The following is a 27,924-nucleotide window of genomic DNA, read 5'->3' on the forward strand; positions in this document are numbered from 1 at the left end:
TTCGATTATTAAAGAAAAATTAAAATAACTGAAAATATCATAAATATCACTTGCAGAGCTAAACAATATTTTAAGCATTCTTTTTTAGCATAACTCCTCAAATAGTTCCCTTGCAATTTGATTTAAATCGAATATTTAACAGGCTTTTTAAGCAGTTATCAGTAATGAAACTACAAACTTAAGCTGCCGGAAGCGTATTGTTGATATGGCTGAAGTTGAGGCAGAATCGGTAAACAGTGTAAATTTATATTATCTCTGTTGTTCTCAAAATGTATTTTTTGTAATTGCTTAAAATTTGTTGTTCAACATTTATAGGCAGTTATCATCAATATAAAATTTTTTTTTCTTTTATATGAGTTCCTTGTTTTATCTTTATGGACATCATAGCTGTTCAGTATATTGTTCGGAGGTTTGTTAGAAAATTATGTTAATTCTAATACATTTGTGTTATACAGCAATTAAAGATTTTAACTTGAACAAAAGCATGTATTCGTGCATACTTCAATTCGTAACTCATTTTGCCCAATCTTCTTTTTAATAAAATTTGTGAAAGTCATCTTACTATCTATGCTTACTTGTTTTTCCTATGATCATGCATTTTCTTTGGCATAAAATTGTTTAATTTTTTGCAGGGTCTGAACATTTACCACTGCTTCTAAATTGTGGTGATAATAAAGCAATAAAATCACAAAACCTCGCTTCTACAGAACTGCTTGATCAGCTCTTGGCGAAACCTGGTGGTGCTTTTCTCTTTTCTTGGAGAAATTATTGAATGATTTTGGTATAAACTTCAAATATCTATGTTTAATTCAACAGAAAAAAAAATATCAATTGCACTGTTATAAAAATGCAGATGTTTATAAGAACTGAATTTTGATGATCATAACCTTCAATCTTTTTTTTTGTTGAGAAATAATATTCATCATTTCTAAAAAAATGTATATTAATAACTTAGGAGGGAACTCGTATTTCCGTTTTGGTTCTTGTGTGTGTGTGTGCCAAATACAATTGCCAAAGGGTATTTAAACTTCCAAAAATTAAAAGAAATATGTAGATGTTTGCCAGGTGTTGTCTATGAGTTATTCCTTCAGGTTTTTGATTTTTTTTAATGTTTCTTATGCGTCAATACCTGGATGTCACTGAACCCGCCAATTATTTTGTAGCCGGTACCAGGGTTGGCAAGATTTTGCCGCAGGTGGAAAAAACCATGGTAAATACCGGTAAAAACCGTCCTGGCAAAAACAGGTTTTTACCAAGCAAATTGGCAAAAAGTGGCAAAAACCTATATTTTCCATGATGAGAGGACAAAAACACATTTTTGATACAAAATTGAAATATATACTATGAATATAAATAATTACAAAAAAATTAACAAAATTATTATTCCATAATTGAATGATAATGTAATAATATATCATTTTAGTAGTTTAAAACATTATTGATTGGAAAATTTGTGATTATTCCCTTTTTTCAAGTGAAATGAACTTATTTTAAATTAATATAACTATAATTTAAAGCATAAAATATCTATCAACATGTGTAGTTAATTATTGTACAAATAATAAATAAAATTTTTTATAATAAATAATAATATTATAAAAATAATAATATTTATTTATTTGTAAAAAAAAACATTTATTTTAGGATTCTAAAATGAAAAGAGATCAAAAACTTTCAATCTTTTAAAAATTATTACCCTTATATTAATTATTAATATGTTAAAAATAATTTTTTCATGTAATGTATCAAAATTATTATTCCTTATGATTGATTTAAATTTGTTTAAAGTATTTTGTAATTATTTAATCAGCAATTTAGATAATTTGGTTTTTGCCGGTTTTTACCAGTTTTTGCCGGTTTTTACCAGGTTTTTGCCACTGTCCTGGCAAAAACTCCAACCCTGGCCGGTACCCATTCAGAAATCTTTCCATTTAGAAAATAATATAAAAAGTTTAGTTGCATTGTATTCATATTCCAAGTGGCAAAAGAAAGATATCTTTAATTTATAAGTTTTACATTTTTATTTGTTATGATGCTTCTGAAATTGGTTGAGTGCTAAAAAAATTAAGAAAGTTAATAAAATGCAACTCTGTTTTGGGAGACAGTAAAAATATTATGCATTTATTATCAATGCAATTTTGTTTAGCATTTTTAAAAAGTGCTTGAAGGTGCTTATTTTTGATTTTCGTTTTTTAAAAGCCTCTAAAGGTGCTTTTTTCATTGGGTGTTTTTAAAAAGTGCTTAAAATCCCTTTTCGAAAATGAGATTTTTCTCTTTACCATGTCGTGCCATGCAGAGTCAGATACAATAATGACTTTATAAACTCTGGGTTAATTAAAACCTGTTCTTACTTGAGTCATTTTTAGTATACTGCAAATAGACAACTTCTCGAAAAGCAAATAACGAAGGCAGGAGAAAGAGATAAGCATATTTTTATGACAATATATTTTCTTTATTTGTCTGCAAAGCTTTTAATTTCAAAGTTTAAAAATTGAATAAATCTGGAATAAATGTGTTTATATATGTTTTTTGAAAATTGTTAAAATTGGATCTGCTATTCTTGAATTCTCTCATATTGCCATCACCTATTATCTATGACGATTTTCTTTTCTTTGTAGTGTAAATTGATGTTTAATATTTCTGAAAATAATAGTTTTCTTGGCACTAGTTATTATTCACTTTTAACTATCCATAGGATTAGTTTAATAAATTTTTTTCTGTGTAAAACCTTTTAAATTCAGGGTATCTGCGCACCTAGAAAGTCATGAATTTGGGTATTGAACAAAATTTGTCATGAAATGTCATGATTTTAACTATTTTTTAAAAAAAATCATGGATTTAGGTCGCTAAAAAATTTAATTTTCAAAATGGAATTTACACCCCCTCCCCCAATTTCATGGTGTTCCGAATACCTGAATTTGTAATAAAATCCCCATTCACAGTCATATTTTATTAAAATATAAAATGTTTTATCATGTTCTTTAAAAATTATGGTGTTCTTTCAAAAAATGTAAGAAAAAACATAATTTTTAGAGCGAATTATCTTTTAAATTTCTGTGATTTCAGAATTTTTGTTATTATTATTATTATTTTTTTATCAATTTAAAATTCTAGATGAAGCAAGCCAGTCATTGATGAATATTTTTTATTCCGAAATGAGAACAGAAAAATTATGAGCATTTCTTTCCTCTCTGATGAACAAGAAAAGTATCTTTAGAACATAATTTTACAGGAAAAAGGAAAAAAAAAATCTTTGCTTTTGTATTTTTTCAGCTATTTTATTGCTTCAACTCTTTCTTTACTCTGTTTTTGAGATTTAAAATCTATAAATGTAAAGATGCAAAGTATAACAGTTTTAGTTTTACCTATAATTTCAATAAATGTTGTTATAATGCTTTTTTAAATGTATTGTTGTAGTTTTTGTCAGGGAAAATAGTAACTTTATAAGTCACGAAAAATTCTTGGATTTAGTCATGGAAAATCAAAAATTTGAAAATCTAAAATGTAGCAGATACCCTGTACATTTGTTTGATTACTTAATCATTATTCATAAATAATCATTATTATAATCATTTCTTTATTTGTTAGAATAATGTCTCTCTATGATGGACTTGGATTGGATTCTAAAGAGAAGGTTCAGAGAGATCCTAAAAATGATCTTGGTACTAATTATATGTTATTTGTTATAAACTAGGCTATTATTTATAATCATACAATTCTTCAAGTCTATTATTTATATTCATATTATTCATCAAGTTTTAATTATTCATACAAATGTAAAATTTTTATTTTTGTGAAAACATGGTTTGACCTTCAATCTCTGAATGATTCAATAATTATAGAAACAATTATTATTGTTCATAAAAATATTATTTAAAACTTGAAAGATGTTGATCTTATTTTAGGGATACACGACCTTTTTAGCGAAAGGTCGCTTGCACGTCAGGTTGATCAATGAACGGCTGCACACATATTTTGTTCTGCTATATACACATATTTAGTTTAGTTGCAGAATCTGATAATTTTCGTTCAAACGTTAGTAGTCTAAGCACTAATTTTTTTTTTATGGAAGGAATATATATATATATATATATATATATATATACTGGGAGAAAATATATAAATTTAAAAAAAAAAATAGTTATGCTCACAGCACGAAAGTGTAAAACAAATGCATACATATTTTAATTAAAGAAAATTTTTAGGGTTTAAGCAAAAATTAAAACAAAAACCATTAGAGTACAAATAAGATTCACTATTTATTTGGTATTATACTTCAGATGTTATTTCTATTTCTTTAATTGTTAGAAATTTTAAATAGCAAACACTTCTTTTATAGTTTTTTTCTTAAAAAAATCACCTAAGCTACAAAAACTTTTGAAAAAAAAAAAATTACAAATAATTCATGTTTTCCTTCAGTTCCAAAATTTTCAGGTTGAATACTGTGAATTAAAATATCTGGATTCTAAATACCACCAACACATGCATGGCGTTAACTGCAGAAAAAAAGGACGAAAAAGTTAACTTATTTATAATAAAATATGCACAAATAAATAGTATCAAAAAGTGATTATTTAACTGCATGATTTTAAGTGACAAAATTGTTGAGAAATATCGGTAATTTCCAAAAAATAAAAAGGTTTACATTTCTGATGAAATCTGCAGGAATAAAGCACGTCAGTAAGTAATTATTTACATGCGTGATTTAAAATTCGCATGCCTTAATAAAAAATCAAAGTTTTTTAAACCATGGAGGAAAAAATCACAAAAACTGTAAAAAATTTTTTTTTGAAAAATAACTTGGATTCACGATAAAAATTAGCAAAAAGAAGTTGCCTCAAAAAGTGATTACGTGTTGTAAAAATATGGGATTTTCAAAATCACATGTAAAAGTGTAGCAATAACTGCCTTTTAAGCAAGAAACAATCATTCAGATTTAGTATCAAATCGGCACAAATAAAGCACATCAAAAAGTGATTGATTAAATGTGATCGATAAAGCGATTCATAACTCACGAGTGGGAATGTCATGATAAATGTACCAAAGTTTTCAAAACCACATGGAAATTGGTAGTTATAAATGCCAAAAAGAAACCTATCGAACAATCACTTGGATTTCCAATGAAAACCGCAAAAATATAGCCAGTCAAAAAAAAGTGATTACTGAAATTCGCAAATTGTAGTATTGTATTAAAAATATTGGATTTTTTAAAACCATGTAGAATTTTATTACAATAACCATGGAAAAAGCGATCACGATACAACATATATTTACAGTTGAATTGGTTTAAATCGGGCGCATTAAAAAACCACATTTTTTGTATATTTTCGAAAAAATTCTTTTTTTGTGTGTGGCCAGAAGCTTTTGCGAGTCGCACATCAACAGTCTGTGGGCCGACTGTGGTGCTGCAGGTTATGCACTCTTATCTTATTTGTTTAAAATTTTCAAAATTGCTTTTAAGGATAAACATCTCAGTAGTTAAACTGTTTTATTATTTTTATAAAATATTCTTAATTTGAGAATAAAAAATTGAAATTGTAGGTTTAGATTTTAATGCATAAGGGCACAACTCCTATGCATTTTGTGTGAACATATTTTCATGCTTGTGTTTCATCTGCTTATTCTAACTATGCAATTTTAGTTGGATGGTCTTCTGGTATTAAGTTATTACAGTCTCAATTGCAACTCAAGAAAGCAGCATTGACCCAAGCAAAGGTAAAAACAGTCTCAACATTTATATTCCATCAATTTTTATTGCTTAATACATCTATTTTATTTTATAACTGTCTCTGAACAGCCGACCCAATTTTTTGAGTTTAAGACTGCTAATGTTCAACTCCGTAACCTTGTAATTTTGGACCTAATCCAGAAGACAAGGGAACTCCTAGTATTGGAAGGACTTTTTGATGGAACTAACCCTCATCTGCATTACATGGAGAGGAAAATCGCAAAACCTCTCAGGGTTAGCTTGTTGGCAAGGGGACTCTAACCCATGATTCGTCAACCACTGAGGATATTTTACGTCAGCACTGTGGTCAATGCGAGCCGGGTGTGGAATTCGTATCGACCAGCCATTGCTGAGATTCGAACCTGGTTCACCACATTGGAAGGTGAATGCTCTATTCCCACAGCCATCATAACTCTAATGCATCTATTTATTAAACTTCTGATAACAGTTAATTCTAAAGTTCTATCTCTTACCAGCATATCAAGAAGGAAGTTATAGAAAGCTTAGCCATAAAGGTGTAGAGGGGAAAAAAAAACCTTTCTATAAATAAGTAAAAATAGTCTTTTTATTATGCTTTCTTAAGCTTAAATTGTAAAATTAAAAAAAAAAAATTATTTTATGTTTTATTTAAATTTTATTTATTACAATTTTATTAATTTCTGTTTTTCCTTGTAATAGTCATATCTATCAGTTTACATTATTATGTAATCTTGCTCAGGATACTCTCATTTTATACAAATTATTTTTGTATCTTTTCAATTACAGTCATCCCTTTTCAAAAAGGCCTTTGTAATATGGAAAATGTTTTGTATTGTATGATTTACATAGAACAATCCATTTTCTGTGAGCTGCAAATATTTTGCTTGTTCGCGAAAATCGATATTTTAGTTAAGGAATTCAAAGGTTATTGATTTTTAGCAAAGGCCTTCAATAGAATATAAAATCAGCTTATTAGAGTCCGCAATATCCTTTTTCAGACTTTTACAACGTGTAAGATTATGAGAAAATCAAGCGAATTTGTACGATTAGTGCGAAAAACAGACAATCGTTAAACAATGAGATCAGTTAACAATTGAGCATTAAAATATCCATATGCACATAATTTCTTAGAAAGATTGCAATGAATTCAAATGTACTCTTATTTTCAAATCTTTTTATTTTATTTCATATTGGCAGCTATGTTACTAACGATTTGTATATTCTCTTAGATGATTAAAATCCCCCTTCTTTATGTTATTGTTTCTATGTAATTTCTTTTCTTCTTCTTTTTTATTGTTTTGTTTTGGCCCTAATGAAGGTATAGTTTGTCTAAAATAAGAACTCCCCTAGCCATTATCTGGACCAGTGGCAGTGACTATGGTGACAAGGTATAATTATTTCAAGTAGGGGTGGGGGTTAATCTTTAGAATAAGTTTTCGCTCAGGTCGGTCAGAGAAAGGGCTTTTCTTTGGTCTATTGTGTTAGTCCTAGAGTGAAGAGAAGCTACCCTCCCTGAAATGTGCGATTTTTGTTTTCATATTAGCAGACGACCTCAGACTTTGTGGCGGGGGGGGGGGTGAGTTTTTACCATAGACAAACTATGCACCTCTATGTAACAGAAATGGTTGTTATGTTCCATTTGTGTTTAAGACATGGGGTTTTGTGTTTTATCTTGTACATTGTCTGGCTTATTTTAAAATTATTTTTCATGTATAGTGATCTCGTTCTAATAATTTAGTTAATGTTAATTTAAAGTTCTTACTTCTCAATCTAGCCGAATTTTCCTTTATTATCTACACTTGCGTGCAAAGGATTATAAGATCATAGCAAAAGATTATAATTGCGTGCAAAAGGTTAATTGGATATGCAATAAATAATGTATAATTTTTTTCCTAAACAGTTTTGATATGCTTATCAACCAGAAAGCAAAATTAGCGCTTTGAAAGTCACTTTAAATTAAATGCAATTTTCATATCAGTCGGGTATTTGTTTTTCCTGAAGCGATTTTCTGACATCTAAGAATTGGATAAAAATAAAATTGAAAGATACAATTTTAACAAATAAGCATAAGCTTTGCATATTTATTTACGGAAATCGTGATTTTAACTTTAATTTAATATTGGCATTTATTTTTGAAGAATTAGTTTTTACAAGACTCGAATTATATAAAAAAAAAAAGAAATATTCAACTGAACTGAGTGCAAAGATTTAAATTTAATCCGTAGAAGATTACATTTTCCATTAAATTGCAAGAAAAGTAAAAATTCTGAAATCAAATGCAATATCTATGTTGGCTTGACTAAATAAAACAGAAATTATCTCTACAAAAAAAAAAGAAATGAAACCGCATAGAAAGGTTGAAATGCCTTTCACGTGTTGACCAAAAACTTTTGCACACTAGTGTATTAGTTGATGTTAATTTAAAGTTCTTACTTCTCAATGTAACCGAGTTTTCCTTTATTATCTATTAGCTGATGTTAATTTAAAGTTCTTACTTCTCTATTTAACTGAATTTTCCTGCATTATCTATTTCAGAAAGAACAAATGAAAAAAGGTGGGACCGTTCTGCCTCCAGTTGTTGATTTAAAGTCCAGAAGAGATGATTCAGAAGAAATACACTCACCCATATTGGGTCTTGGGCCAAAAGTAAGTCCGAGAGTTTAAATTTGTTTCCCAGTCTTTGCAAAAAGGCTAGTTTGGATGCAGACCATAAATATGTAACTTGGAATCCTAATTGTTAAGTATCAAAGTCTGTAATGAATATTAGATCATATGAAATATTTGCAAACAATTTCAAAGATTAAAGCAGTAATTTATGAAAACTATCTGACAATTAGTTGAACAACTAAAATAAAGTACATAAAAAATATCTGAATTATAAATTTCGAAGTTCTTAATTGTTTAACTTTGAATTATAAATGTTAAGTCTGTATAATATGCAAAATCTTATAAAATATTTAGTAGTATTTTCAGAAGTATTTGTTATTGATATAATTTATGAAAATCATGTGACTATTAGGACAACTAGAAAAATGGGCCTGATAAAATAAATTTGAATAATAAGTTTCGAAAGCTTTAATTACTTTATCTTTACCAATTTGTAAATAGAATCAAAAAAGTACTTTGTATCACCATTGAAAAATAATAATCTTTTTTTCTAATAAGTACTATACTTTGAAGTAAAGGGGTCCCCCTGTGGCAAAATTTTTTCGGGCTTTCTGTGACATACCTCTCTAATACTAATATCTTTCTGCAAGTTATTTAAAAATAACAGATATACATATTACAGTGGGTGATTGGTTAACGAACAGATCGGTTGACGAACACTTTCACGAAAGTTTTTTGTGTTCGAATAACGAACACTTTCAAAAAAGATTTTTTGAGTTCGGACAACGAACACATATTCGGTTAATGAACAAAACAAATTCTAACAAACACTTCTCGACCTGAAGAAAAATTAATATTAAACATTTGTTATCGTTTTGCATACAAAATAAGATCTCTGAAAGGGGAAATGTTTAAAGCATGCTTAGTATTAATAATTACTAAATGAAACTTGAATTAACAATGAATTTAAAGGTCATTCAATAATTATTATTATGAGGAGCTGAAGGAGTAACGAAAATCACATCTGCGACACAAAGAAGTGCCATCCATGATAAAATGGAAAGGTTGCTTTTAGTTTGGATAAATGAACGGGAAATGAAACGAGATATAACTAGTATGCCTATCATTCAAGAGAAGGCTAGAGAAATTTTTGAGAAATTGAAAGAACAAACTCCAGGTTCGTCATCCGAGGAGTTAGAATTCAAGGCTACCACTGGCTGGTTTACAAAGTTTAAAAGAAGGTCTGGAATTAAACATGTATTAATGCATGGTGAGTCTGCTAGTGCAGATAAAGAAGCAGCTGAGAAGTACTGTCTCAAATTTCAAGAATTCATTGTAACAGAAGGGTATCGTTCACAACAAATATTTAATTGTGATGAAACTGATTTGTTTTGGAAGCGCATGCCGAACCGTACCTACATCACGAAAGATGAGAGAAGTGTTCCTAGGCATAAACCTATGAAAGACCGATTGACGTTACTTTTGGGAGCTAACGATAGTGGTGATATGAAGCTTAAACCACTTCTCGTTTACCACTCTGAGAATCCCAGAGCATTAAAAACAAATTCCATAATTAAGAGCAAATTGCCTGTATTGTGGAGATCGAATCAGAGGGCATGGGTCACGCAGTATCTTTTCAAAGAATGGCTATTTAAAGTTTGTACCCCGAGCATCAAGTACTACCTTGATGCCAATGACTTGCCGTTGAAAGCACTGCTGCTATTGGACAATGCACCAAGGCACCCAAAGGATCTTGAAGATAATTTGTTGACAGACTTTCCCTGGCTGACAGTTCAGTTTTTACCTCCGAATACGACTTCTTCAGTTGATGAATCAGGAGGTTATTGCGGCTTTCAAGAAATTGTGCACTCGCGCGCTGTTTCGTCAGTGTTTTGAAGCAAGCCAATTCTCCTCAACAATGACTTTAAAAAAGTTTCGGAAAGAAAAATTTGACATTCTTGAAGCTATTCGTATCATTCAAAAGGCGTGGTCAGAAGTCACACAGCGACAGTTGATTTCTGCTTGGCGGAAGCTGTGTCCATCCTTCGTTCAAGGAGACGGAGGTGATCAGGGAGACACCCCTGAAATTATGGATGAAATTTTGACAACTGCTAGAGATCTGGAAGTGGAGGTGACGAGGATGACATAGAAGAGCTCATAATGGGACATGAAGATGAACTAACGACAGAAGAACTCCAGGAAATTTTGAATGAAGAACACCAAGAAACACAGCGAAATGTGTCTCCTTCTGAACAAGAGGAAGACAAAAGAGGACCAATGACGACATCTGCCATTAAAGATTTTTTGAAAAAGTGGGAGGATGTCAGAGCAATGGTCTTAGAAAGGCACACAAGCCAAGCTGATGTCAGTAGGGTTGGGGATCTTTACAACGACAATGCTATTAATTACTTTCCTAAAATCCTGAATAAGAGAGAAAAGCAATCGACATTGGACATGTTCTTCAATGCCCCATAAACAAAAAATGAAAAGGACTGATTAATATGCAAGACTATATATATGTATTATTTTTTAAAAAACTTACTAAGAAATCATACATTTTTTAAAATTTAATTTTTAGGGTCTCCAGAACGAATTAATCAATTTCACATAGAAGTCTATGGTGAATCGATGATCGGTTAGCGAACAATTTGGATAGCGAACAAAGTCCTGGAACGGATTATGTTCGTTAACCGATCACCCACTGTACTAATTTAAACTAATAGAAACATTAACTTAAAATAAATAAAAAAAATTGAATCAAATAAAATATATTTTTTTAATTGAATGTGCGGTATTTTTTTAATTCTAATATGGGCGATATTCTCACATTTTGTAATAGGAAAAAACACTAGTACTAAATTCCGTAGAAAGATAACACATTTATTATTTCCCTTTTAGATAACACACTAATTATTTCCTTTTTCACATTTTGTAATTCACCATCACATTAAAAAAAAAAGAAAAAAAACGCGAAATATGTAGCAGCAACTACTGAGCAAAAAAAGATCGACAGCGAAATCACGTAATAGGTGTTTTCATTTTGAGATTTAGTTGTTGTAATAAATAATATCGGATTTAAAAAGCTATGTAGAAATCAGTATTAATAACTGCATGAAAAAATAGAACGAAATTTTCTACAGAAAAGAAAACTAAATTTTTTAATTCATTATTTTCAAATGAGAATAGAAAAATCAGAAGCATTTTTTTCTCTTTCTACTCCGATGCGCAAGAATGTCATCTTTTGAATGTAATTTTGAAGAAAAGATAAAATCTTTTGAAAATTTCTGCAGTAAAGAAAAGCAAAAATTTTTATTTCTCAAAGAAAAGATCCTTCTGCAAGAACTTGGCAACGTTCTGCGACAATGTCGCATTGATTCTGCCACGGGGAGGGATCCTGTGTACAAATGCTCAGTCTGTTGCTACCATTATCCATATTGATTTTGCCTGTGCTAACCTCCTAACACAGAGAAAGTGCTCAAAACTGCTACATATGTCTTAAAACTATCAAAGTCCTAGGAGAATTTTTTTTTTTTTTTTTTTGGAGCAAGTTCTAGTGATTTAGAAATCTGCCCCCTAATTTTGCAGTACAATTAATTTTACCCTGTATTAAAGATTACGCTTTGGAATACCTAATAATTAAAAATTTTGAACCAATTGTTGTCTCTTATTATTGCAAATTTTGTTTAAAAAATGCAATGGTTTGTTATTTAAAAGAAATGGTAAATTAATTTGTGAGATGTGTTTAATTTTTGATGATACCCTCATATTGTAATTATCATGTTTTGTTGCAAAGCATTAGATAGAATTCCAGCTCCAGGTAGCTAATCTAACATAGAAAGCAAAGATTGATAATAAATGAAAGTGTGCTCTAAATTTCTAATAAACATATTTTTCAGTTCCTACTCTCCCTATATCTTGATAGTATAGGGAACAGTATCTTGATATCTTGATAGTTCACTCTCTCCCTATATCTTGTTCAAATTTTCAATCTTCAATAAAATACTTTTTATTCTTCCACTCGAGTTCAAATAAATACATTTTCTTTAACTTGTAGAGCAGTGATTCTCAACCTTTTTTTGGGGGCGGCACATTTTTAACGATTTCGAAATTTGACGGCACACAATGAAAAAAATTAGTTTAAAAGTTGTTTACATGCCTATAATACACTGTGTTAAATAGTTTGTGATAATAATTTTGAATGTGAAATAAAATAATATGTACTGCAAAAGCACGTTTATTAAGGGATTAATTATTTCATTCGACTAATTTTTTATTAGTTAGTAACAGTTATTTATTTTTTTTGCTAGTCATTAATTGTTAGCTTGTTTTCTATAGCTATTAACTGTTATTTTTCTTGTGATTTCTTGTTAACTAGTTTTTTTTTAGCTCATTATTAATTGCTAGCTTATTTTTTTGTTAGTTATCCTTTGTTAATTTGTTTTTATAACTTTTAATTGCATAGCTTACTTTAATGATTAGCTTTTATTTAAGTTTGAAAGTTAATATTTAGCTTGCTTTCCTTTGTTAATTAATAATTTTAATAATCATTATATTTCCTACTCATTTCAACATTTTTTAAAATTGTCAAAGACAAGACAATCGCCGACAAAGATGTTCACACGGTTAAAGCATGAAAAAATTATAAAATGTGTATTAATATATATATATATATATATATATATATATATATATATATATATATATATATATATATATATATATATATATATATATATATATATATATATATATATATATATAATATTTTATATATATATACACTTTTCTTTAATTTAAACTTTACTCGTAATAAAAAAAAAGCATTATAATTTTTATTTTATCATTTCTAATATTTGGCGGCACATTTTTAGAATTTGGCGGCACACAAAAGTGCCGCGGCACAGTGGTTGAGAATCACTGTTGTAGAGGATAGCACTTGATGTTAATACAGTTTTTTTTCAAATATTAATTCATTAATTAATTGTAATTAATTAATTTTAGTTTTATATGGGAGAAAAAATTGTAATTATTTAATAAAAAGTAACTAAATAAAAATTTTTCTTTGTTGACCTAAGTAGAAATTGACTTCAAATTTTTTTATATTACTTGTTTATTAATTATAACTGTACTATTAACAAATCACTAATATAAATTATTTACTTAATCCTTTGAAAGCTTTTCCTTTTCCTATACTAGACTGTACCGTGTGAACAATGTTAGTAAAAATGTTTGCTGTTGACTAATTTATTACTTTAATTGCATTGTTTAATTATAAAGTATTTTTTCTTTGCTTTTTTCTTTTTAAAGTTTTATTAATAATTTTTATTCTGGTGTACTGTTTATTTCAGGAAAGTAAGGGAAATACAACTTTACTTGGAGGAGAGTGGGACATCAGACAAGAATATGAACCACTTTGGCCCAACGACTACGAAAGAATAATGCGAGACAGAAGTGAAAGAGATAGGAAGAGTAATCGAGAAAGAGAACGAGAACGTGACAATAGAGACAGAGATCGAGATAGGGATCGTGATAGAGATAGAGATCGAGACAGGGAAAGGGATCGTGATTATGTTCGAGGAGATTACGAGGAAAAGCCTAGAAGAAACGATAGGTAAAAAATTTTTTATTACTTATTTCCTCTCGCCAATTTTGTTAGCAATTAAGACTGATTTGTTAGTTTTAAATAATGTTCATTGTAATTTGCAATATTACTAATGATATACATATGAAAGTGGATTGTAAAGAAAAGGATGACTATTTTTTTAGGATATTTCTGGATATTTGAAAACATGCCTGCCAAGTCTCTTGTTTTCTAGCGAAGACACCTGTATTTTACAACTATCTCCTGTTTACCCGCATATTCTCAAATTTCTCAGTATTTGTTGAAGAAATTAAAAGAAAAAAAAATTGGTGATAAAATATTTGCTAATGGCAAAAATACTTCTCTTATTCTTCAGCAGATGGTGCTATTGCAGTATGTTAAGTGATGGCTCAGGGGATAAAGCTTTTTCCTTCTATTGAGGTGAGCCGAATTCGAATCCCTGCTATGACTGGTTGTTACGAATTCTGAATCCGGCTCGCACCGACCGCAGTGCTGACGTAAAATATTCTCAGAGGTAGATGGATCATGAGTTAGAACGATTTGCCTGACGGTTGCTGTGAGAGGTTTTCGAGGTTTTTCTCTCCATGTAAAGGAAATGCGAGTTAGTTCCATCAAAAAGTCTTCCATGACTGCAAATTTCTCCCAATACTAGATTCAGGAGTTCCCTTGTCTTTTGGATTTAATTCTAAATTACAAGGCTACAGAGTTGAACACTAGTAGTTGCAACCCTAAATTGAGTTGGCTGTTCAACGAGGGTTATAAAATAAAATAGTTTATGTAATTATAAATAATGGGTTTTAAAAAATCTTCTATAGATTACGATTTATATACATATTTTTACTTCGCTGAATGTAAGTGCTTATATTATTTCCAGTTTTGAATTTCTCTTTTTGACTTTCATGATTATGCATGATATATCAGAACTTTACTCGTAACCTAAAAAAATGTCACTAGTAAAATCTCCGTTATTTTATTTCTCCAATCTTGGCAGGTACATTAAAAGACTACCATAAAGCTCTATTATCTTTATAAACATATTCCATTGAGGTCTACTTTTGACCCCTAAGCTGTAAATTGTACTGTCATAAATATATATATGTAGGTGGTCTAAACAAAAATTATCAAGTATCTTAATTCTAAGGCTCAATTCATCAATGTTATAAAAGTAATTATTTTTGTCTCTATTTAAGGTACAACAGAAGAGATAGATATGATCGAAATCGAGATTACGATAGAAATAATAGGGAGCTGGAAAGACCACCACCTGAGGAAGAATATGAAGATGATCGTCCTCGCAGGGGTACTTTTTTTCAGTTTTAAAATATCAATTGTTATTGCTTTTGATTTAAAATAAGGGAGGCGCACTTTTTATTTTTAGAAAACTGTTCGTTTATTTTAAGTTATATGTATATATGCATATAAATTTTTTTATAACTGTTTATGTATAAATGGATATATAAAATTGAAAATAGAGGGGCAATTTTCTAGCATAAAATATGTGCCTGCCTCATGCTACACCTTTGAGGGATATGATAGGATTTGAAAAGAACACCTGCGGATAAGATTTGTTTTGCTTTAAATTATAAATGGTTTCATTGAAAAATCTACTAAATTTTGGAGGCTCGTTTTTTAATGTTGTTTTTCATTTTTATTGTTAATGTTTTTTTCAGTGTTTCATTTTTACTTTTGTGCATTGTATAAATTTATTTAATGTTAAATTTTGAGTGGACCAGTGATATTGTTTGTGGACTAGTACATATTAACTCTTTCTAGTCCTTCAGAAAAGTAACTTTTTTTTTACGATTTCTTACGCAACATCTTGTTTCACTCTTGTTAAAATTTAGAAACAAAATAGGTGTAATAGAAGTACTGTTTTAGAGATTTTTTATAACTTGAAAGCAACTTTAACACAATTTTGCACAATTTAAGAAAAGTTGACTTACATTTATGTGTTTTTAACTCATTCATATTTTTTACTGTTGGGACAATAATATTTCATTTGATTTTTATAGAAAATAAAATGTCTGAAGTTGTTGTTGTAATCATGGCATTATGATCACACGTTGTACTCTGTTGATATAAGTTACTTTAATATTTTAAAACACTTTTCAGTTCCAAATGCTGGTGCAGCAATTGCACCGCCCCCCTCCTTATTGGAAACGGCTGAAAAAAGGGAACCTGCGTCAATACCTTCCATCCCATTTCAGTCTGGGTAAGAAGAATTTTTTTAAATTGACCTGACCCTTGGTATATCTTATCTGTAATTTAATTTGTTTCTAACTGTTAATTTGAAATCTATGTGATAATATGTATGCTTTCCTTGAAATTTGTTTGGTTTTAATTTGATAATACAGCAGTAAACTTTCAATTAATCAAAATGGTTAGGAAAGGCTTCGTTCTGAAAAATTTAATACCCCAGATTCAATTTATGCAAATTTTAATGGAAAATGTAAAGTCATTATAAAATAAAACAGTATTAGTTAAATTAATTCAGAAGATAAATAATTAACACATTTTAGTTTTATCTAGATTCATCATTTGTACAAATAAAAAGAAAAACAAAGATTTCTATTCTGTAGTTTTATTTCTATAGTCAGCCAAGTAGTTTTGTGGCTGTAATAATTTACAGGAAAACTTGTATGTAATAACTTGGCTGTAATAATTTACAGGAAACTTCCTTTGAAATCGAATCGAGAAATCTCTCGATCTCTTTATGGTGACTAATATAATCAAGAAAAGATTTCTTTGTCAGAAACTAGTTATTTTATCATGAACATGTAAAGTTTTTGCATTTTGTTAATGTATACAGTGCTTTAAAATATTTTTCATTGCTTAAAAAGTACTTAAGGTGCTTATTTTTTGTTGAAAGATTTGGCAACGCACCCTGTATAGAATTATATCCGCTGCTGGTGTATCACTTCTCGGTATTTTACCTTGGACAGCTATTTAGTGGAAACCATATTTTGACGGACTACAGCCAGTTAGAAGAATGCTTTGCTTTATAATGTTAGGGATATTGAAAATTATTTTTTAAATTACAGGCAAAATATTAAGTATAACTAGAAAGCAATTTATAAACCAAAAAAGTAATTGTTTTATCATATTTTCTTCTAAAACAGAAGTTAAGAATTATAAGATGTTTTCTAAAAAAGTATGCTGGCTGTAGAATTGATTACTTAAAAATTTCTGACAATTTTACTGTGCAATATTATTTTTCATTAAAATTAGAAATACTTTTTTCAAACAAATTATTTTGCATTTTGCTAGTCGTGTAAAATGTGCATACTCATTCTAATTTCTTAAAAAGTGTGCAAATATATTTTAATATTTCTAATGTTTGTAAAAATGCCCTATTCTCTTCTTAAAATAAATTTTTTTGTGGAATTTTAAATGCAGAATGTTTTGTCAATGCCATGAATTTTAAAAACTGCAAGTTCTGTTTTGGTATTTTTAAATAATTTGTTTGTGGAATTTAAATTTTTATAATGTCTACTTTTTTTTTTTTAATTTTGAAAAATAATATTTTATCAACAAACTTTATATTTCTTATGTAAAATTTTATATAAAACTGATTTGACAATAATAGAATATAGAAATAATTATAATAATGATTTCGAGTTTTATTCAAATGAGATCAAAGCAATGATCGGCGAACCATGGATTGTAAGCTATTAGTACAATTTTGGCAGATTGCAATAAATTGATTTCATATTTACTAGTTATGTAAATTTGTAAGTTACAAACCAAAAGTAAGAATTTTTTTTAAGAAATTGGTAGTACTTCTGGTTAGTTGCTCACAGTAGGAATGATATAGTAGCTCAAAAACTAAAATGTTATAGTAGCTCAATGATATAGTAGCTTAAAAATGATATAGTAGCTCAAAAATGATATAGTAGCTCAAAAACTTGATAAGCATTTTAAAGCAATAAATAGTAATAGTCCTAAAAAATCTTTGTAATTAAATTTTTATTTCTTTGTTGAAAATGCCTTTATAAAACATTTCTTGATTTAAATGAAATAATTTGTAGCTTTTTTTATTGTTAATAATTTTTAATGCCTATACTCAAATTTTCTTTCTAGGAGTTCTGTGGCTGCTAGAATTATGGCTAAATATGGCTTTAAAGAAGGTCAAGGTTTAGGAAAAAAAGAACAGGGGATGAGTCAAGCCTTACAAGTAGAGAAAACCAGTAAAAGAGGTGGAAAAATCATCCATGAAAAAGATATTGCTAAAAGTAATTATCCACCAATTATTTCTTATTTATATTCTTTTATAGATTGAATTGTTTTTGTTGCAGAAATCATATGATAATTCATATTCAATTTTATATCAAGTGTCTATGATAGATTTGTTAAAGTGTTATAAAATATTTGTAATCAAAAAGAAAGGCTGTAGGACAACTTATGTTTTAGTGTTATTAAAAATGGAGAAGTGTACAAAAGAACATATTTTTAATTATAATTTTAAAGCGATAAAATATCCACTGATTTCAAAAATACTTCTCTTATTCCTCAACAGATGGTGCTATTGTCAGTACTGATGTTGAGTGCTAGTATTTTGACTAATTATAAATAATGGATTAAAAAAATCTTTAGATTTAGATTCTTTTTGACTTACATGTTTATGCATGCTTCAAGACTCTAATCATAGGCTAAAAATGTCACTACTAAAATCTCCATTATTTTATTTCTCCTATGTTGGCACGTATGTGTTAAAATCTGTTTGATATTTAGAAATGGTTGTCCAGATCATAAAATTTAATGCCATTCAGAATTTCTTTGGAAGTTTTTTTTAATTCTTATTACACTAATATTTACATGAGGTAACTTTTTAAACATTGATAACATTTTATTTATAAAACTTTTGATCTGATTAAACTATTTTATATCACTTAAATGAAATTTTATGCATTGTTGTTGCATGTATACATATTTATTGGTGCAAACAATTTATTTACAATGCAGTTACAAAAATACATTTCCCCTCAAAAATCATAGTTTTCTCTGTCCCAATCACTTTTTTTGATTAGACTTTTAATTCTCAAGTTATGGAGAATAGCCTCTAAATGAACAAAATGATTATAGTGTATCTACCACTACAAAAATACAATTCCAATTCCCTAGTATATAAGACATATTAACTCGATTCCATGTCAAATAACTTTTGATCTTATCTGAATAACTTTTGATGGAAATTTAAAAATACAGTACAGAACCCGTTATCCGAAAATCAGAAAACCGGAAAACCAAAAAACCGGAACGAAATTCGGTAATTTTCCCGCCATTTCTTTAGAAAAATAATGTTTTTTTCTCATAAGATTTTAGGATTTTTCTTTCTTTTTTGAAAGATGTTTACCTTACCATTATTTTGGAAATAATCATTAGTGTATTACTTCATCGTTTTTTCTTCTTTTTAAGATTATTTCCAAATATTATTTTTTTAGTTGGTTTTAACAATAAAAAAAACGGCTTTTTGTAGCGATCCAGAAAACCGGAAAAATCAGTTATCCGGAATAGCGATGGTCCCGATCGTTCCGGATAATCGGTTCTCTACTGTACAACGTTTTTAAAATTCAATTTCTCAAGAACTATATAACTGATTTCAATCAAATTTTGTATTTTGCCATGTAAAATTACATTCTTTAAAATAATATAAAAATATTGCGTACCCTACATGCCATTCAATTTTTTTTACTATTATTAAATAAATAAAAATGTGCTAAAAGTTATTATTTTGCAATAAATTATCTTTAAATAAAAATGTTTTATTTTTGTGGTAAAATTTTTTTCAGTTTTCTTAATTTTTTGAGACATGGCAAAATATGTGAAAAGTAATATTAACATTAAACAACCTAAACTTTGGAACGCTCTCTTGATCAAACTATTGAGACCATATTTCCTAGATTCCGTTCACCCCCTATACTTTGGAGGTTAGAATTCCGATTGTGTTTAAAAAAATGTATATCTATTCAGTGAAAGTAGGTTTTCGTGCCTGATGTCACAATTTAAAATATCATCTGCACTAATCAATTAGCGTATTTGAGGTTAACCTAGAAAGTGAAGATCCGATCATTAGGTAAAAAGTTATTTAGGGAAGTCTGTTAATTTTTTTGCTCATTGATATAAAAATTTTTTTTGCTGCTTTTTACGTTTAGGAATTACAGCTTGATTTTTTACTACATAATACATATTAAGTTTTGGAAGAGTGAACAATTTATAAGCTTCCTTGTCATCAAAATAAAAATTTATGTGATTAACATAGCTGCCAACTCTACTGGATTTTCCAGAAGACTACTGGATTTTGCCAGTTTTTCCTGCTTTACTGGTTTAATTAAAATTCTCCTGATTTTTGTATATTTTAGAAAATTCCCCAACATTTTAGTAAATTTCTTTAAAAAATCCCCATTGAAATAGAATTACTGTACAGATTATTGCCTGCTTGCTAAAATATTTAAATAGGTATGACTAATACATAATGAAGCAAACCTCATTTATAGAAATTAGCTCAAAACTTTTTTCATTCTAAAATGTTCAGTTTATATTTATTCAGAACTCTCCTTTTAAATAATTTAAAAAAATCTTTTAATTATCTTTGATGAATTAAATGCCTATTAATATTAGAAATTATGAGTAAACATAATACAAATCATTTCAATATGTTTAATGGTAATCATAATTGGAAAATATTGTAGTTTTTTTTTTGATGACTATTAAAAATCCCTAAAATCCCCTATGTGTTAAATATTTAGTAAATATGAAACAATTTTCATGAAATTTATATTATTTTTTAAAATCTACTGGATTTTTTCCTATCCATGTTGGCAGCTATGGATTACAATCATTCATAAAACAGTTGCCATATTTTTTTGATTGATTATCATATGCTTGTTTGTTATTGCTAATAAAGTAATTTAATTTTTTAACAGTGTCAGATGCTCAACCTCCATCTCCACCAGAATTCCAAGCCCCAGCCCCTCTTCCACCCCCCTCAATTAATTCTCCAGCTTCAGGCTCGCAAGTTGATTCAATAACTGAAATAATGAAATGTCCATCGAAAGTTGTTCTTTTAAGAGTAAGTGAACTAGAATAGATTTTTTTTCAAAAATGAAAACAATTAAATTCTACATTTCCTAAGTAATTTAAAATATAACGTACCAAATGCTCAGTCAGTCTGTTTCCAAAAACCCATTATTCAGAAATAGTTAGAATACTTATTACTCCAAATATTATAACCATGTATCTATTGTACTAAGCTATCAATTAACTATAATTTTTACTAATATTTAATCTTAAATATTAGTCTATCAACTTAAATTCCACAGTAATTGCATTTATATATAAAATGTATAATTGCATAGAAATAGAATAGTTCAATAAATTTAAATAAACTTGTTAAGATTAAAAATGTTCAGCTCATAATAATTTTGAATTATTAAAAGTTGTTATATATATAAATATATTATTATTATATATTTTTTTAAAAATATGAGTTTTAAAGGCCAGATTCCCAATTTGAAATGATAATTTGATTTGTATTTTTTTTACTTAACTTTTTTCCCTGTTACAGTTTTTTCCATTTTCCTAAACTCTTAACTGTTTAGTATTTTATGCATAAAATTACTCTACAATATCTAGTTTTGAACAGTTTAAAACCAAAGTGTTCACAAAAGCTATTTTTGATAGAAATTATCTTTTTAAAATATTTTAATAGTAATTAAATTGATAATTTTTTTCCCTGTTACAGTTCTTTCCATTTTCCTAAACTCTTAACTGTTTAGTATTTTATGCATAAAATTACTCTACAATATCAAGTTTTGAACAGTTTAAAACCAAAGTGTTCACAAAAGCTATTTTTGATAGAATTTATCTTTTTAAAATATTTTAATAGTAATTAAATTAATAATTTTTTCCCCTGTTACAGTTCTTTCCATTTTCCTAAATTCTTAACTGTTTAGTATTTTATGCATAAAATTACTCTATACTATCTTGTTTTGAACAGTTAAAGACTAAAAGGTTCACACAAGCTATTTTTAATAGAAATTTTCTTTTTAAAATATTTTAATGGTAGTTAAATTGATAAATTTTTAATTCTGTATTGCAGTTTATAGTTAATTTCTTGGTGTTTTAATAGTGCTTAAATTGAAGTTAACTGTTTTTTGTTAGCATGGATAATAGAATGTTAGATAGTAGACAAAATAGTTTTAGACAAATTTGCAGAGAATGGTAAAACTTAAAGGTTTAGCATTGTGTCCAAAACCTTGCAAATCCTCGTTTCTCTCGTTCAGTCCACATTTTATTACAGATTTTTTTTAAAAAAAACTTTATTGTTAATTTTAGTTTTCATGTAATGTCACTGATAGATTTTTCACATTGATTTCAAATATTCAATTTTCTTATAAAATAAAAACAACAAGATAATGGGTTTAGCTCCAAAGTGTCCAAAGTATTATAAACCCTCGTTTCTCTCGTTAGGTACACATTTTAATGCAGATTTTTTTTTAGAACTTCATTGTTGATTTTCATTTTCATGTGAAGTCACTGGTAGATTTCTCATTTTGGTTTCAGAAATCCAATTTTTTTATTAAAAAAAAAGATGATGAGTTTAGTATTGTGTCCAAAGCCTTACAAACTCTCGTTTCTCTCGTTAGGTACGCATTTTATTCAGTTTTTTTTTAAATAGCTTCATTGTTGACTTTGATTTTCGTGTGAAGTCACTGGTAGATTTTGCATTTTGGTTTCGAAAATCCAATTTTCTTATAAAAGAAAAAGGAAAGAAGAAAAAAAAGCTAAGAATAAAGGAACAAAAAGTTGAAAAACATAAAGATTTTTTTTTTTTTTAAAAATTGATTCAGTTGTTTCTTAGAGAAATGATCTTAAAAGTAACCTAACCTAAGCTAAATAGGAAAAAGTTTCCCATTAATGGATATTAACTATTTTTCAATGAATTCTATTTTTCTACTTTTATATTCTTTTTTAAAAGGGATTTTTAATGTTATCTATCCTTGTTGAGAGATTAGGCCAAGCTTCAATGCAACAAATTTTTGAGTTCCATTATCTTATTTTTTTATTTCAATTTAAGAACATGGTTGGTCCTGGAGAAGTGGATGAAGAATTAGAGCCAGAGACTAAAGAAGAATGTGGTAAATATGGTGAAGTAATTAAATGTGTAATCTTTGAAATACCTGGTGGGAATGTCCCCGAAGAAGAATCCGTGAGAATATTTATAGAATTTAAGCGGTTGGAATCTGCTATTAAAGGTATATTTTGCAATACTTTAATGTTACATTCATCTTTTTTGCACTAATTTTTTTTGTTTTACTCTGTTTATTCTAACATATATTAAAAATATACTTAAATTTTTATTATTATATACATCATTAACAAGCGTTATATTTATTCACTGCACAGCTGTAAAATTATATATATATTCTTTTTTAGACTAAATTTTTTTGTTTTACTCTGAGTTTTTTACCACATTTTTAAAAGAAATACTTGAATTTTTTTTATTATGAGCATAATTAACAAGCTATATATTTATTCACTGCGTTGTTGCAAAATTATACATATAATCAATGTAGTCTATTGAATTTTTTATCACTCGCAAGCTTTGCAATATCATACAAAATAATAACATTAATAAAGAAATAAAGCATAATAATATTGTATTTCCTTTAATAAAGTTTATAGTTATGTTTACAACTATAAAATAAAAAATAAAATTTTTAATAGTATCTCCTATTGTATAATTTCACAAACAGGGCAATAATTATTGTATAGCTGGAAGAACAATTTTATGTATGAATGAATAAAGCATATTGATATTGCCCTTAAAATAATTTGCTATTGAGTAAACTCATACAGAGTGCCATATATTCTAGTTAGCAATATCTTTTGAAGTATTGGGAGTACAAATTAGTTTTTTGTGGTCAAAAATGCATTTATTTTGGAACAAAATGAATGCACAGATTAATCAAAGTATTGTCCATTGCTGGCTGCTACTTTTTTCCACCTCTCAGGTTATTTTCGAATTCCATCTCAAAAAAAATGTCTCGTCTTTTGAGGCAATCCAAGTTAGGAGCCAATTTTCGATTTCTGTGAAAGAAATGAACTGTTGACCTGCCTAATCATGCTGCATCTGTCGGAACAAACAGTAATCAGAAGGAGCAATGTCCGGTGAATACGACAGGTGAGGTAAAATATCCCACTCGAGTATTTTCCAAAAATTTTTGTATGACTTTTGCGACATTACGCCGACCTTTATCATGCAGAAGAATAACTATGTCTTTGCTCGTATTTCGGCTGTTTTTCTCGTAATGCACGGCTCAAGCAAATCAAATGTAGCCTATACCGATCGCCTGTAATGTAATAGCCAGGTTGTAGCAGCTCATAGTATACAACACCGTTCACCATTTAACATTCTTGAAACGTCGAAACCATTCCTTATGTGATTTATCTGTTTGACCATCACCATAGACTTCTACTAGAATTCGATGTGCTTCAGCTGCACTTTTCTTCCAATTAAAGCAGAAACATGAAACCTCCCGCAGATGCTGCTTAGCTACTACAAAATTTGACATATTCAACAAAGTAAAAAACAGGGTTTTTGTATGAAACTCAAAGCGATATAAACTGAATATCATTGACAGATGTCTAACCTCTCTGAAACCATCGAAACCAGCTGTCACTATGAAACATTCATAATAGCCAGAGTTCTTTTTTGAAAACAGACCGAACTAATTTGTACTCCCAATATGTAGGATAAATATAATTCATTCAATGCATTGCATTCAGTTATTTCATAGTATTTCATGGAATAACTAGACAAGTCAATTAAAGTACATAATAGATGAAAAATTTCATACTTTCATTCTATGAAATAACTAGTTATTCTCTGAAATAACTAGTGATAGACTATTAAAGTGTAAAATAAACAATTTGAAAGTTATTTTATAAAATAATTGATCATAAATATCTAAAATATCTCGAAAAATACAATTTATCCCAATTGCAGATGATTAACTGATTGATAAGGCAAAGCAGATTATATAATTTATGATAACATGAGGCTTACATTATGAAGTGGGCAAAGTACAATTGTCAGTTAAAAAAAATAATTCAATTTTGGTCAAGGGGAATAAATTTAATTTATTAATGTCTGAAACAAAAATAGTGCTATTATTTAATGATTTGAGATCCTTGGGAATAAATGTATTAAGTGTTATAAAAGTATCATTTGGTGCTAAGAAATTAGTTTTTTCGTTATTTACTTCAAAACTTTTTCTTCAGAGGCTGTACTTTCATTGTTATTTTCTTAACCCTTTCGCGACGGGAAGCGCAAAAGTGTGCTTATCGATGAGGCCGGCAACCTCTCTCGCTAGTGTCTGCTAGGGTTTTTTGCTGTTAAGCCTAAATCCATGAAATTACCGAAATATCAATGCTTTGTTTAATAATGTTCTGTAGAGTATTTAAATGACATATGCTTTATATATATTTCTATAGATACTTTAATTACTTAAGTTATTTCTTGTTTAAATATATATTTTACACATTTTATTTTCATTATGTACTTACCATTTAATAACTTTTAACATTATATATCTGAAAACTAAATATATGACTTAAAATTCTTTTTTCGTATGAAAAATTTGAAAACACTAACATTCCATTAAAAACTGAACTGCAAATCGAAATACCCACCGCTGTAGCGGAAAAAACCCTCCTCTGCTTACTGTAAACAAATACCATGTGGGAATTTAAAGAGCCGTCATAAAGCATGATATTCGGAAACATTCCTTTCTCCTTCGTTCCTTCCCCCTGAGTCATACTTCTCTCATTTTGAGTAGAAGGTCAAATCTACATGTATCTGAAACCATATGGACATACAATGCTATCTTCAGGCAAAAATTTTATTTTTTAAAACGCTCCAGGACACTGGCACTAATGGGTGACAGCCGGGGGTTAATGAGAAAACAGTCTTGCACACGGGCGTGTCGGGAAGTGAGTGTGTTTTTTGCTGGCACGTACAGGTGGCAATCGGCACGGAAGGGTTAATCCTCATCTTGAAGTAAATTTCCCAACTGTTTTTTTTTTTCTACAATAGAATACACCATTGATAGGCTTAGAACTTTCCAAGCATTTTTTGTATATTTTCTGAATATTAGAATGCAATATTTTCGTGCTTGATTTTTAGTAGTACATTTATTTATAATTATTGGTTTAATCATAATTATCATGTGCAGGTTTAGAGCTTTTCAACCAATTTTTTCCCGTTATGCATCTACGTAACTATGTTAAATCATTAATGGTTGATATGCAACAATTATTGGTGCATTATATGTAATTACTGGATAAATCATTAAATATTTTTAAAAAAAATGCACTTTTTTATGACAACGGAAAGCTCAAAATTTATGAGTTCCAAATCATTATTGATTATGAATCAAATCAATAATGAGTTTCTGTATTGAAATTTATGTTTGCCCTAACCACTATTTATTACAAGATTAAAAAAAAAATGTGTTTTTCCTTATTTGAAAACTTTTTCTTGAGAATTTTTTCTTTTTTTTGTATTATGGGATATATTACTAATACACAAAACCCTACCACCAAGTGACATAATCATCCTTTGAAGAAAAAAAGTACACAATGGATTGAGTTATAAATTTTCAATAATTTTTTGTATCTTTTTATGCCTATTCGTACGAACATTGCATTATTATTAATCAACAGTTATTATTAATGGCTGTTATTTATTGTAGCTGTACGAACATTGTATTATTATTAATCAACAGTTATTATTAATCATTAATAGCTGTTATTTATTGCAGCTGTTGTTGATTTGAATGGACGTTATTTTGGAGGCAGAGTTGTTAAAGCTGGTTTTTATGATGTAGATAAATTTCAACGACTAGAACTTGCCGAATAAAAATTTATTATTACTGCTGGACATATTCTTCTGGTTTTTTTTTGTGCAGAATCATAATATGTAAAATATTAATCATGTACATGCCAATTTATCATCTCTTTTTTGCCATTTTAATAAATAATTTTAAATATGTACAATTTCTTGCAGTTTCTTTTTAAAAATACAAATATATTATCTAGATATTTTAATTTCGTTGAATCTTAACACACATATTACACATAAAAAATTTTCTTTTCATATTTTTCATATTGAATAACAATCGATTTTCGTTATTTTTCAGGGGGGAATAAAAAATAGAAATAAAACAGCTTAATTAGACCAGTGATGGCATCATATTTGAAAATAATAGAATGATTTAATGCATAGAACATTAGTAAATCGATGTTACTATGTTTTAGGCATCTGATTATAAATACCTGTTAGCTGCTATTTTCACCTTATTTTGTAATTTTCCGGAGAGTGTCCTTTAATTAAAATTTTAACCAGTGAAATTGAGCACCAGTCGCAACATTTTAAGAAAACTTTTATTTTTTTAAAGTAAATTTTTAGTTTTATTAATTTTTTTAACGTTACGCTTGGTTTATTTCACCATCTGTTTTATATGTTGTAGCAGTATGTAAAGGTTTACTCTTAGTGAAAGTTTTTATAAAAATTATATTAATTTGAAAAATACCCGCAAGTTTCTAGAAATATTTCAGGCACATTTTTAAAAAATTTGCATTTTGTCCGAAACACCTAGTATCTGAATTTAATGTCATTTGTTGCCATTTTAAGAATTTTTTTATATATTTTTGCACCACAATTCATTTGAAGCTTTTTTCCTTTTGTAAGAGGTTGTGTTAAAATTTTGAAAGATACCAACAAGTACTTAAATATATAATTACAGCTCATTAAAATTATTTTTTCTTCCAATTCCTACTATTAGATCACACTCTCCCTATATCTTGTTCAAATTTTCTATCGTTCATAAAATACTTTTTATTCATCCACTCAAGTTCAAGTAAATTTTTTTAAACTTGTAGTGGATGACACTTGATATTAATACAGTTTGTTCAAATATTAATTCATTCATTAAATTTAATTAAT

The 27,924-nt window shown here is 28.3% G+C and overlaps 1 protein-coding gene across 3 annotated transcripts; it reads left to right on the forward strand.

Annotated features, from left to right (window-relative positions):
- The first annotated feature begins 60 nt into the window (after positions 1-60).
- Positions 61-26,975, forward strand: Spf45 (splicing factor 45). 3 transcript variants are annotated; one of them, XM_016074203.5, is made up of 12 exons: positions 61-229; positions 633-781; positions 3,589-3,662; positions 5,642-5,715; positions 8,243-8,353; positions 13,663-13,925; positions 15,107-15,216; positions 16,029-16,128; positions 17,997-18,148; positions 20,840-20,985; positions 22,993-23,170; positions 26,741-26,975. In XM_016074203.5, exons 3-12 carry the CDS (start codon positions 3,593-3,595, stop codon positions 26,836-26,838), a joined length of 1,302 nt encoding a protein of 433 aa, XP_015929689.3. In that variant the 5' UTR covers positions 61-229; positions 633-781; positions 3,589-3,592; the 3' UTR covers positions 26,839-26,975. The 3 variants fall into 3 exon arrangements, with proteins under 3 accessions (XP_015929689.3, XP_015929691.3, XP_015929688.3); XM_016074205.5 differs by having other exon boundaries at positions 124-238; XM_016074202.5 differs by having other exon boundaries at positions 181-409.
- The last annotated feature ends 949 nt before the right edge of the window (positions 26,976-27,924 follow it).

This window comes from Parasteatoda tepidariorum, chromosome 7 (assembly GCF_982258835.1).
Source record: "Parasteatoda tepidariorum strain Cologne lab strain chromosome 7, Ptep-v5.0, whole genome shotgun sequence".
Taxonomy (NCBI): domain Eukaryota; kingdom Metazoa; phylum Arthropoda; class Arachnida; order Araneae; family Theridiidae; genus Parasteatoda; species Parasteatoda tepidariorum.

Excerpts from the sequence above, each read along its gene's own strand:
- Spf45 (XM_016074203.5), top strand. The coding sequence starts at position 3,593 with ATGTCTCTCTATGATGGACTTGGATTGGATTCTAAAGAGAAGGTTCAG. Across the intron at positions 16,129-17,996 it reads TCCATCCCATTTCAGTCTGG|GAGTTCTGTGGCTGCTAGAA; the intron begins GTAAGAAGAATT and ends TTTTCTTTCTAG. Across the intron at positions 18,149-20,839 it reads TGAAAAAGATATTGCTAAAA|TGTCAGATGCTCAACCTCCA; the intron begins GTAATTATCCAC and ends ATTTTTTAACAG.